At 39.3% G+C, this 13,019-nt stretch overlaps 1 protein-coding gene across 4 annotated transcripts in view; it reads left to right on the top strand.

Moving 5' to 3' along the window:
• Nucleotides 1-4,998, top strand: part of NTRK2 (neurotrophic receptor tyrosine kinase 2) — a 305,262-nt gene extending 300,264 nt beyond the window's left edge. For all 4 annotated transcript variants that reach the window (XM_061626814.1, XM_061626834.1, XM_061626806.1 and 1 more), the window contains exons 17-18: nt 1,235-1,393; nt 1,720-4,998. In XM_061626814.1, the coding sequence (XP_061482798.1) occupies nt 1,235-1,393; nt 1,720-1,905 (345 nt within the window). In that variant the 3' untranslated portion in view covers nt 1,906-4,998. The remainder of the gene's footprint in view (nt 1-1,234; nt 1,394-1,719) is intronic.
• Nucleotides 4,999-13,019: the final 8,021 nt, after the last annotated feature.

The following is a 13,019-nucleotide window of genomic DNA, read 5'->3' as shown; positions in this document are numbered from 1 at the left end:
ATGAATGTTCATCTACCCACTGAGTAAATGCCGCAAAGGAGAGCTGCTTGCTTTCTCAGCTCGTCTTAGAGCAAGGGTCAGAAACTGAATCCATTGTGTCTAGAGTGCATATAAGTAATGCATTATTAACACTACACTTTCCACACTGATCTTAGCCACAGATCATATTAATTCAGTGATGAGTATTTTCACACATCCTGTTTTTGATACCCTGGATACCAACCCTTAATGTGCTCTGGAAGCTCCAGAGGTGTCAAGAGCAGCAGGGAGAACCATTTCATTCATGGTGGATCCCAGCTGTGTCAAGTAGAGTGTAGGGTGGCTAAGGCTGGAGCCTGGACACTAACAGGACTACTGCACCTTTTCAAGTTGCAGAGCAGAGCAATTCTGCCAGTTGTGGCTTCTGCTCTGAAACACTGTGAACCGAGCCATGTGCATGTTCACAGGTTCATGCCTGAAGACCTCCAGTCAATCCTTTATCTATAGACTCCTGGTACTTGCTGTAATCTGGGATGACCTCTTTGGATTAAGCAGCCTAGGTATAAAAATCACAAATTGTGTGTTTATCTGTGTGTAAGATGTATAGCTCCTTTTTGGAGATGGTGTAAAACTTGGTCTAAGGTGACCTGTGTTGATTACCATGTTTTAGTATTCCATGCAGGGAAACAAAATGAGTCTGCTGCAATGCATCAATACATTTTCAGTCTCCCATTTGTAACCAGGAAAGCATTTAAGAAGAAATGTAACCTGATTGTGTGCTTCAGTCTCAGGGAAATAAGCAGTGACTCCTGGTTGATCAAACACTTCTACATGTCTTTAAGTGCATACAGAGGTGCTTTCTACAAGTGGATCAGTAGCACTCAATGCAATTGCATGCTCTAAACATACCTACACCACAATTCAGCTCTGACATACAGCTAGAAGAAAATGCTTCATGAACCTTGGTCAGACTTTTGCTAGGCCCTCCAGATACTTTGCAAAAGAAAGAATCAAATGACTCTTATGTAAAGTCTCTGATAATTTCTAAGAATACTGTCTTGGAAGTGAAGAATTTATTCTGGTGAGAATTATGAGGATAACAAGATACACAGATGGAATAATGAGACATAAATTCACAGTCACAGGAAATAACATCTTACAGTACAAAATTCAAAGAAATAATATACATTGTCCCTTTCCTTGTATATTTCTTCTCACAAAAGCCACCTAAATTATTTTCAACTCTTTCATCTAGGTTGGTGGGCATACCATGTTACCCATTCGTTGGATGCCTCCTGAAAGTATAATGTACAGAAAATTCACCACAGAAAGTGATGTCTGGAGCCTTGGAGTCGTTCTGTGGGAAATCTTTACCTACGGCAAACAGCCATGGTATCAGCTCTCAAACAATGAGGTATGTCCTGATATACAAATGATATGCTTTAAAATACAGTCAGGCTGTGGTGGTGAATGTACCGCTGCCCTGGGCTCCTACTGGGAGAAAGGGCAGGATATAAATCTAATAAATAAAATAAAAAATAAAAGATCAAGTATAATCTAAAAGGAACTGATCTGGCTGGATCCAGACCCTTCTCCCTATTTGCCAGATGTGGGGCGTTTAAATGTAAATTGGGAGGTAGGCGACTCTCTTAGAATGTATTCACTAACTGTGCAAATCAGCAATAAAGGAATAAACAGTTTGGCTTTCTCCTTGTCCTTTCTCTCTCCTTCTTTCTCCAGGTAATTGAGTGTATTACTCAGGGCCGTGTCCTGCAGCGACCTCGCACATGCCCAAAGGAAGTGTATGATCTGATGCTGGGGTGCTGGCAGCGGGAGCCTCATATGAGGCTGAACATCAAAGAAATCTACTCCCTCCTTCAGAACTTGGCCAAGGCCTCTCCAGTTTACCTGGATATTCTAGGATAGAAACTCCCAGCACTTCTGCTAATGGAGTGCACCAATGAATGTGTTCAGTTGCCACTAAACTCCATTAAAATGTGTCCTCAACTCTGACAGTATTAAATACAAAGATATGGAGAAGCTTTCAAAGGGCAAGCTGTGTGCATTTCTCCCTCTTGTAGACACAGTATTGACTTTGTGACATTATTGACATATCTCTTTTCTCTCCTTCATTCTTCCTGTTTCTCTGTTTCTCCCCCCCCCCCAGAATTCTATTCAATCAGGCTTCTGCATTACTATAACTCTGCATAGACAAAGGCCTTAAAAACCTGACCTGTTATATCAACAGACACTCAGTTTTGCCCATCACAACTAACAATGCCTTGTTGTATTAATGCCTTTGATCTGGATAAAAAAGGGGGAAAAAGACTCAAACTTTGTGACTTCTGCTGTATGGCTATCTGAAGCTTCTGTGGATTCACCTCTACTTCATTTGTTTTGGCATTTGGGCAGAAAACAGAAGACTGATATTCTCTTTGGGATTTTTTCCCCCTAGCTGAGATCAAGCCAGGGGGAAAGAAATCAGCATACTGTGTAATTCACTCATGGAGAAACTATAGGATCAGATGGCATCCAATGTACCACTTTAAAACACAAATGTAATTATTTGATGAAAAAGAAAGAATTCAGTGTTTTCCCCAGGAAATGTTTAAGGGCACTTGTAAGCGTGCTATCATTTTTACATTGACAGATGCATTGATATGGTCTGTGTGGGAGTAAAAAGTGTCGCCAAGATTCCCCACATCTGCGTAATGGTATGGTCATCTAGGAATCCCAACTTTGTCTTACTGTGAGGATTTCTGATGCCTCTGTATACCAGTTGCTGGGAATCACAAGTGGGGAAAGCACTGTTGCGCTCAGGTCCTGCTTTCAGGCTTTCCACGGGCACCTTGTTGGCCATTATGAAAGCAGAGCGTTGGGTTAGATGGGCCTTTGGCCTGATGCAGCAGGCCTCTTATGTTCTTACACTCTGTTCTGATGCCATTGATACAAGTATTCTCCAGTTAGTCTTTGATAATGTAGGCGAGGGCTGGGGCATTAAAGTGTTGTAGAATTTCTAGGGTCATTTCCTAAAATATGGATGCTTCGGTAAGATAGGAGGGAACCTTTTCATATGATGCTGTTTTGACAGCATGTTCCTGCTTTTGTTCCCCTTCCTCTTCCCCTTCTCCCTGTGCAAAGCCAAACCTAGCATGGCCCCTGTTGATTAATACCCAGCAATTTGTGCTGAAAACAGTTGCTCATCTCATTTATACACCCAAATAGGCGTAGCAAATTCATGAAGGAAACCATATATTTAATTATAGGAAGGTCACTAGCTGCATTTAGACTTCTATATATTGTCACAGGTACAAGAGGCTGGTATAACTATACTGAAGATTATATTACAGTTGTGCGAGAACCTGCCCAAGAAGTCTCTAGAGGAAAGGGAGTATGCTTATCACTGTGCAGACCATTAAGATTCAGAGTTTGACATGTTTCTGGCTGAGCAAGCAGTTGTATTCTGAGATGTATAGATCCTTTGATTTAGGATTGACAGGCATTGTGTGTTTACACTGTACAGCATGGCTCCTGAGCTAAAGAAGGCAAGCCCATGACACTTAAATGTGGAAGGTTTAGGATGTGCATGTCAGGTCATTTTTATTACATGATGAGATAAAATCAAAGCCACTTTCTCCCTCTGTGAATGAAGGTGGCTTTTCTACAAAAAAAGTGGGGGATATTTTTCACTAACCCAAACTTTTATTGCTGCTTTATTTAAAAAGTTAAGCACTTATTTTTCTAAGTGTTTTCATAATAGTTTAATATATGCTTTGCTTGCATTTCTTATTTATTAAGGCACCTTTTTCCTTCCTCAGTTTGGAACGATACTGATCTTTTTTCATCTAAATTAAAATAGCAAATGTTAAATAGTGGGGAAGTTGGACACTCTTATGTCATTGACAAAAGTTGGTGAATAATACATATAACAATGTAATTCTAAAGCCATATATATATATATATTAGTTCCTAAATAAGGTTTGAACAGGATTTTTTTTTAAATGACTGAGGATTATTAATATGAAATGGACTTTGAAGATTATAATGATGGCTGAGAAGAATGTATTACATGGAAAGAAAAAAACTGTGTTTTCAAGAACTACGTTTTTTTTAAAGTGTCATTCTAGTTCATTTCAATATGTGAAAACTGTGGGAAATAAATCTTGAGATGTCAGAGATCACTAAAAGGTGCACCCATCCAGGTGTTATGTTCCATAGTCATTTCTCAAAATCGTCAGTTGCTTTAATAATTTCTGTGATTGGTTTCTGTACTTAGCTGAAAGTAGAATTAAAATTGAGGATCCACACGGTACTTAATATAGCACTATATCATCACCAATGTTCTTCCCCATGGCTGTTCAGTAAAGGTCCTTTCCAGTACAGTATTAATTAAAAGTTTCTTGCTTTCAGGTCCTGTCAGTTTCTGTTCCAGAGGCTTTACTGGTTTCCTTGCTCTTTTTTTTAATTGCAGCCTTTTTTAATTGCAGTAGCTATATTTCACTATTTAAAAACTGACAGAAAAAATGCAAGGAAGCCAGTAATTAAAGTCTCCCCCTCCCCTACTGTCCCCTGTCCTCTCCAGAGGCAGCTCATCACAAAACAGAAAGTACTAAAACAAGCAGGATCTACCAACAAGAAACTAAAGGCACAGGAACCCTAAAAAGCTACAATTGTGCTTTGCTTTTCCTTACTGGACAAGCTGGTGTTGCAGTTGGGTCTTATTGCTGGGTGGGGATGGGTCACTACAAATCAGGTCTGAAAACATGTAAGAGAAACACTGTAGTGCAGTGACTGAACAACAGCTGGAATTTCGATAAAGAGTGAGTGAACCATAGCTGGCAATTTCAGAGAAAAGGGACCAGTATGGAAGCAGACCTCATTAACATGTGCCATTATATCATCTCACAGTACACATTTTTTAGAATCTCAGCTTGAAAATAACCATGTATATTGTATGATTGCTGAAGGAGTGTATACCAAAACAAATGTAAAATTTGACCAGATGGTGTCCTTTTTTTCCTTACTGGAAAAGCATAATAGAGTAATTAAAAATTCTGTGTTATAATATAGTGTGCAGTAGCATAACCATATGTCCATGTTAAAGGACCAAATGCTCTATGCAGCCAGTCTTCTGTACAGTGTGGCTAAATTTTGGCCTGTACCGCAAATGTGGACAAGTGAATAAAAGCTGCTGTCATTATAGGAAAGGTGTTAACTAGCTAAATACTAAAGGAACAATTGCATTTATTCATTCAAGTGGATATAACGATAGAAAAATGGCAAGGAAATAAGAACAAGTAATATGTTATAAAATGAGAAAAGGGTAATCATCTACTGTGTACATATTTGTCATATTTTTCAACTTCAGCTAACATTCTACAATGAACAAATAGGACAATCAGGCTTATTAATAAAGAGGAAACCTTTCTTGACTATGCTACAAACAATCATATATATATAATATCCATTATATATGTGTGTGATTGCATAAATTGTGTATATATCCACAGTAGATACATACTTGTATATGTGTTTTATAAATATTTGATTTATACATATGCAGACATATGTGGTTGTGTGTATATGGATACATTTTTGTACACTACACATATATTCTTACTAGTGATATAGAAAAGACAGTGAGATCAAGAGGTTGATAAAGTATGCTAAGTAACCAAAATCCATTTATTGTCCATTTTTTCTTAGAGACACACTTGTGGTTGTGCTGGCTTCACTGTGTCTCCACCTCCGTTTTCTGAATGCGGGGACACACAGTGCTAGTAAAACTCCATTCCCCTTTATTCCAAAATGTTGAAAGTTGCAGCTTAAGCGTGTTTTACCTTGAACTCAGTTTCACACAGGCTTCAGAGCTGATTGGTGATCAATCGCATTGCCACTCCAGGTGTGTCCCATGAAAATGCTTTGCTGTAGGTTCAGGCAGACACAGTGATTTGCCCAAGGCTTTGCTGTAGGCAGACATAATCCACAGTGGGGAAAGGAGATGTGTCCAGCCATGGGCAGAGTTGTTTCAAAACACAGCTAGAGAAAATAGTCTGGCTGCTTTTGAAGCAACTAGTGTGTCTCCAGTCTTGGTTTTGTTAAATAATATATATTTCCTCACATATTGGTGATAAGTATCTAACGTGCATGGAGTTCTGCATACCAGAGAAATTCTGAAAACAGATTTCCTAATGAATAAAAACAGCCCCACATCTTCATGCCATCTATAAATTCCTTTCCAAAGGACTTTGCCTCACTAATGCCTCACTTATGTTTTGCAATTATTATTTTTCATGAACTTCCTCAATCTCAGTGTGTGATTTTCCACTTGTCACTTAATGCACAGTAGTATTTCCCAGGTTAACCTAGAAATAACAAAGGTGTCACATCATGGGTAAGATGGAACCATGGAGAAAACAGAATGTTCTGTAAGAGCTATAGCAAAACTGAGTTTGTGTGAAGTCTAGAATCAATTTGCGGGTTCAATTGAGGGAGAGCTTCTATCTGAACAACTCTAGCAGATCTCAAAAGTTTATCCTGGAGAGTAATCCCAGTTGTTGTACATATGCAGTCGCTGAACTAACAGCTTGGGAAAGCTCCGAAGCCTTGGGACCAGTAAAGTTTTACAAACCTTGAGCTTGTCTGACCAAGTTTGGAAAACTTTCCCAACCTCATTGATATAAAGCTTATGTAGAGCCCCTTTATCTTTATGTAAGCCGTTTCTGAGCCCATGTGACTATAGGCAGGCTGGGGGTGCTTCCTATCACAAATTATATGCAAATTTGTATTTTATTTTATTTTGCAATGCATAAGTGACCACCCTACCTGCAGCCTTTAAAAATTAAGCTGATGTGCTTTGTGTACCTATATTGTGTCTAAGCTTTGCTTTCTTATATAACACAAGAGCAAAAGCAAAAAACAAAGTCTGTTTTGGCTGCGCTCCTGTAGAAGCAGGACCACAAAAATGTTTCTCATATTTTGTTTTTCATCCTCAGTTTCCTCAGCTAGCTGTGGGAAAAGTAGGCTTTGTAAAGTGATGTTATACATTGCAGAAAGAAGGTGTCTCTTCTTCTGAAAGGGATTTGCTTACTTTGGCATGTAAATCATTATCTGTCTGCACAGCCACAAATAAATACCATTTGTGGGTCACTTGAGTCGGGCTCCACAGCCTGCACAAAGCCCCTCAGCTCAGTGAACAGTCAATGTGCATCACAATGGCGGCAGTATCACAACACTTGGGCATGTTTCATCACTCCTCCACTCCAAGTCCATCCAGGCCAAGCAGCCAATTGTTGTCTCATGCAGAAATACCCACCCACATGTTCCCTCTCCTAATCAAGCCAATCAAAAAGAGGCTTCTTGCTAATGATGATTCACTCCTTCCTCATATCTTCCCTTAGCCTGCACCTGCTCTATTAGAGGCTTTGCTTCAGCGCCAAGGCCTGGTATCCTTAAGCCACTCCTGTTGTCTCTTGATTTCTCTCTTGCTCTCTCCGCTCTTTGGAGTAGACTGGCAGGGACCTTTACAGAATAAATGTGACCAGGATGGACTTGTACAGGACAGTTCGAAGACAAAGAACTTCCCAATGAAGTTAACTGAGTCTGTGGTTGACTAAGAAGACTGTCTTCTTGAGGTGACTGTTGCAGCCTGCGAACAAATTGCAAGTGTTACCACGAGAACAGCGAGTGCGCAGGGGCCAATGTGTTGCGGCCTTGTGTGAAGGTCTGATAGCACACAAAGATGTATTTTCTTATCAGGGCTGAGATACTGCTGCTCTGATTCGAGCAATCCTTATAGAGCCTTAGTTTAACACTCACTTTAATTTTAATTTTTATACATTCATTGCAAATATGAAGCAAAAAATTTAATAATCTATATATGTTGCAGGGAAAACACTGTGAATTTCACATGAGTAACCAAGTGACTATTTTGCCATCTTTTTAACATATGTCTCAGGAGAAGAATTGGGAACTGATGGTTCTATATTATTTTTTACCGTCTATGCATTCAAAACCAGGTCTATGGGGTTTTTTTGTTTTGTGTGCTGGGAGAAGATTTAAGAATTACAAGTGTGGTAAAACTATGAGCTTGAGCAGATAAAACTGTTCCTAACAAGGCTGTTTGACAGGAAGATAGAAGAAAGCAGAAATCAAACCTTTTGAGAGACCAACATATAGCTTTTAGGTATCTTTCTGTCACTGAAAAAATACCAAATGATGAATAAAACAGCAGAGAATGTTTTGTAAATTAAACCCATACTGGGTTGAATTGCATCACTAATCAATTTGATTTAGAAGTTATTCATCCCAGTGCTACAGGCCACTTATAGTATATGTACATAGATATGTCTATAGGTATATTTTCTAGACCTTTCTCTGTCTTTCTCCATTTCTAGAGAGAGGGAGAGCAAAAGAAATATCTAGATGTCAGTATTAATATCTATATTGTCACTCAAGCTGTGACCTGGTGTTTGAAGCTCTCTTTGTCCCATTTCATTTTTTTTTCTCGTGATGTCTCTGTACCTATATTTAGTGATTCTTGTTTTGCAGTTTGTTCTCAAAATTCATTACTTTAAAATGAAGACCTATTGCATCTTGGCTGAATTTGAAGTGATGCCTGAGTAGCAATGTTCAAAGTTCTGTTTGTGAATCATGTGACCAGCTTCTCTCAGCCTGACATGGAAAGTTTCTTGTACTAAAGTGTATTTAATGAAAAATGATGTCCAACAATAAACAATATCATCCTGAAGAAAAACAATTAATGCAATAGTGACTATTACTTAAGGAAGCATATAATTTGAATGAAATTTTGTGTCCTGTTTCCTTCAGTTGACTATACACAAACGAATCACTGCCAGATTCTTTTCAAGAGCAATGTCCAGATGTAGGGGGTGTAGAGCCATCACTCAGGGCTTTAACTGAAAAACAAGAACTGGGTAAAAGTCTCTCTTCCCGTTCATGAATAGCAAAAGGTTTCCATCTAAAATAGGCAATAATGGTCATCTCTTTGGCTTCAGGGCTAGGTTTCTCAACCACAGGCCACAGATCTAATATATTTGGGGAAGGAGCATGTGCGTGTCTCAAAACCAAAACTTGGAAAAGTTACTTTTTTGAACTACAACTCCCATCAGCCCCAGCCAGCATGACCACTAGATTGGGCTGATGGGAGTTGTGGTTCAAAAAAGTAACTTTTCCAAGGTCTGCTCAAAACATCTACAAAAGAGTATGCCCAACACATTACAATTTTACCTTATTATCATAGAATCATAGAGTTGGAAGGGGCCTATAAGGCCATTGAGTCCAATCCCTCTCAATGTAGGAATCCAACTTAAAGCACACCCATTGGTCTGATTTGTGCAATTCTATTCTGAAGAGTAAGAGATGCACAAACCTGGGTTAGATGCCTCTGGATGCCATGCACACTGCTGTGTGACCACATCCTTACTTGCTGTTTCACCACACATGTAGGACTCCCTGACTAAGTAAGTGTCACAGACGTCTCCAGACTTGCCCCCCTTCCCTGATGAACCATACTCCCCAGCTTTAATTTTTAAAAGAGTAAGTTTCTAGCACTTGCAGAATTTGAGATATGAGAAGTCTGTCTATTTTGATTCTCGTTTTCCCCATTTTAAATTTAGTTCTCCATTTCTGCAGCAATTTGTGCATTTTTTTTAAAAAAAATTCCTCATAGAAATTCCTCATAGAAATTCATCAGCATTTTAGTGTGAATTTCTCGTAACAAACACATTTTTGGATGCAGGTTTGACTAATGTACACATTTGTGCAAGCAATTTCCCCTAATATAATGCATTTATATTCACTAATATATTCATTTGTATGCACACTCTCCCCTAATACAATGCATTTTTGTAAACATTGGTTGGAGAAGTGCATCACAAAATTCAGTTAAGTGCAAATTCTGAAGAACTGCTGTGTTTTAATTGTATTGTTTCAGAAAGTGTGGATATGATAGATTTGGCTTTAAATGCAAACTGAACTGAATTTCTCCCCTTCCTAGATATGAGGCACGATTCTTCTATCTTTTTGTGCTAGAAACTAGCCTGCTGTTCCACTTTCAGTGTTTTACTATCCCCCCCCCCCGGGAAAATCCTGTAGGAGCCCCTTGGCGAGCCAATGACCTCAAATAGCCTCAAATGGCCTGGCAACCAAGAGGTCTTCTGTATCTTTCAGAGTTGTGCAGGGGGAAGGGAGAATTCCACCTTGTGGTTTTTCTCATTACAGGGTTGCAAGAACACCTGCACTTGGCTGACTTTCTCTTCTCCTAAAGGTACAGGATCAGTCTCAGGCCAGGAACCTGGCAACCCTATCCATGACCTATGAATTGGAAACTGACCTGTTATTATTGAAAAGAACTGGGGATTCTATGTGCAAATGCTAATATATGGCTAAGGGCGCCAGCTATTCAGTGATCACCTGAAAAGGCCTCTGCTGAAATGCTGACTGCAAGAAATTTTGTCGAATTCTTGTCAATGGAATCCGCAAGATGGATTTTTGTGCAACCAAGCTTTTGTGCAACATCTCAACAATAATGAATTTCTCAAATGTGGCACATCTCACTATGGTAGTCTTCTTTTTAATCATGTGTCCTGGTTTGTGTTAAAAAACAAGTTACACCAGGCTTCCTCAGTCTGTCCAGTCCATCTAAGGTTGTACAGTAGCAGAGATCACTTATTTATCTGAAGGAGAAGCATGGAAGGCTGAATCTCTCCCTCTACTCCAGCACCCACCTACCTTCTCCTAAACAGATGGTCAGAACTTTCATGATATTCTCCTTGTGGCTATCTGTGCACCAAACTGGATCCTGAGTGGCACACTTAAGCATGTGTGCAGCCATCAGCCCTCAGCTGCATGCACATATGCCTAGATCAGCATTGTGAACATTTTCCTATAATAATATTGTCTTCGTGTAAGAAAAACACAGCATTTTTGTGCTCTCAGACTTAACCAACCATACTAATTTGCTAACAGATTAATAATGTGTTTTTTTTAAAAAACACTTTTTTCATTCTAATTAGGGTTTTAAAATACATATTTTAAGTCTCAGAAAACCTGCACATTTTCAGCTCTAGCATAGGGTTTCAGAGTTTTCCCACATGTGAATTAATGCTTTACAATCTTTGTCATACTGAGATTTAACATATTAAGTAACTGCAAAATCAATGACCTTGAAAATGGAATGATTAATATTTAAATTATAGCCTTCCATTGATTACTCCCAACCTAATGGGCAACTGTTAAAGAAAATGCAATGATTATTTATTTACCTATCACTTGAAGGTTTCATGATTTTACCAAAAATATTGCATGATATATCTTACATATAATATTTTTTGAAGACCATTGTCATGCTGTGGTTCATAGTGCCACCTACCAACATATAGCACTGTGAACTACAGTGTGCCAACAGCCTTCTGAATGCTGCAGGGCCATGGCAGAGCAGCGAGCAGTGGCAGCAGCCGGTGAGGTGAGGAGCAGTGGCAGTGGCCCAGGCAAGCCATGGAGAAACAGTCTCAATAGGCTGGGGCAGCTCCCTAGCAAACATCCTCACTGAAGATGCTGTTTCAGCCTCAGTGGCAGACGATGAGAAGGAGGGAAGTAGCAGGAGAGCAGGACAGTTACTGAGGAGCTGCCCCGGCCTGTTCTGTTCTTCGTCCGGCTTGCCTCAGGTGGCCATCTCCCTCCTCTACTTCCCTCCTCATAGGAGGTCTAAACAGAGGGAGGAGGTGGCTTGGAGACCTATAGAGGGAGGAGGAGGATGCTTGGCAACCTCTGAGGGAAGGAGGAGGAGGCATAGTGACTTGTACAGGAGGAAAAAAAGTGGAAGGCATCCAATGAAAAGAAACAGAAAAAAGGTTGCAAACCAAGAATGCCAAAGATGAAAAATTTATGAAAATATATTTATTGTAAATCCTTAGTAAGCTGCCCAACGCGTTTCAGCCAAACATAGGCTTTCATCAGGGGCTAAAATTAAACAGAAAAAACGTAATCAGACCAAATATATATACAGACAGATATATATAGGATACATATCAACTGTAAAACTCTTTAAACAATACAAAGGAAACATATACTGTTTTTCCAAAACATGTTCACTAGACCCACATATACAAAAATCAACATATGTAAATATATAAATACATGAAAAGCTTTCATATAATACAAACAATGAACTGCATTGTATTAGCTCAAAACTGAATGAACAACAAAAAGATGGACTTTCATTACTGAATCAATCAAACAAATATTAGAAAGACTTTTACAAGCAAAAGGGGGAACACATATATAGCCATATCCTAGAAAATTTGCAAACATAAAACATGACAAAATTACTTACATTATAATAGCTCAAAACTCAATATGTGCCAAAGAGGTAAACTTACAGTCCTGCATCAATCAAACAAATTTACAATGATTTTCACAAGCAAAGGGGAGCATATATTTATTTATTGATTGATTTATTATTTCAATTTATATACTGCCCTTAGTGAAATAGCTCTCAGGGCGGTGAACAAACAAAATAAAATACAATATATCATAATAAAAATACAAAAACATATACAAACAAACAACGAAAAGCACAGCAAAAACAAAATAAATACTACAAAAATTAAAATACAGATTAAAAGATTTAAAAAGTTAAGAAGATTAAAATGCCTGGGAGCATAAAAAGGTCTTTAGCTGGCGCCGAAAAGATGGAAGTGTAGGCGCCAGGCGTACCTCTTCGGGGAGGCTGTTCCACAACTCAGGGGCCACCACAGAAAAGGCCCTATTTCTCGTAACCACCCTCCGGGCTTCCCGATGGGTTGGTACCCGGAGGAGGGCCTTAGATTCTGAACGAAGTGAACGGGTAGGTTCATAGCGAGAGAGGCGTTCCACAAGGTATTGAGGTCCCACGCCGTGTAAGGCTTTATAGGTCAAAACCAGCACCATAGGAAGCCAGTGCAGACGCGCCAGGACAGGTGTTATATGCGAAGACCGACTGGTCCTCGTCAATAATCTGGCAGCTGCGTTCTGCACCA

This window comes from Rhineura floridana, chromosome 1, assembly GCF_030035675.1.
Source record: "Rhineura floridana isolate rRhiFlo1 chromosome 1, rRhiFlo1.hap2, whole genome shotgun sequence".
NCBI lineage: Eukaryota > Metazoa > Chordata > Lepidosauria > Squamata > Rhineuridae > Rhineura > Rhineura floridana.
The sequence above is the reverse complement of the archived record's forward strand: the minus strand, read 5'-3'. Positions and strand labels throughout refer to the sequence as shown.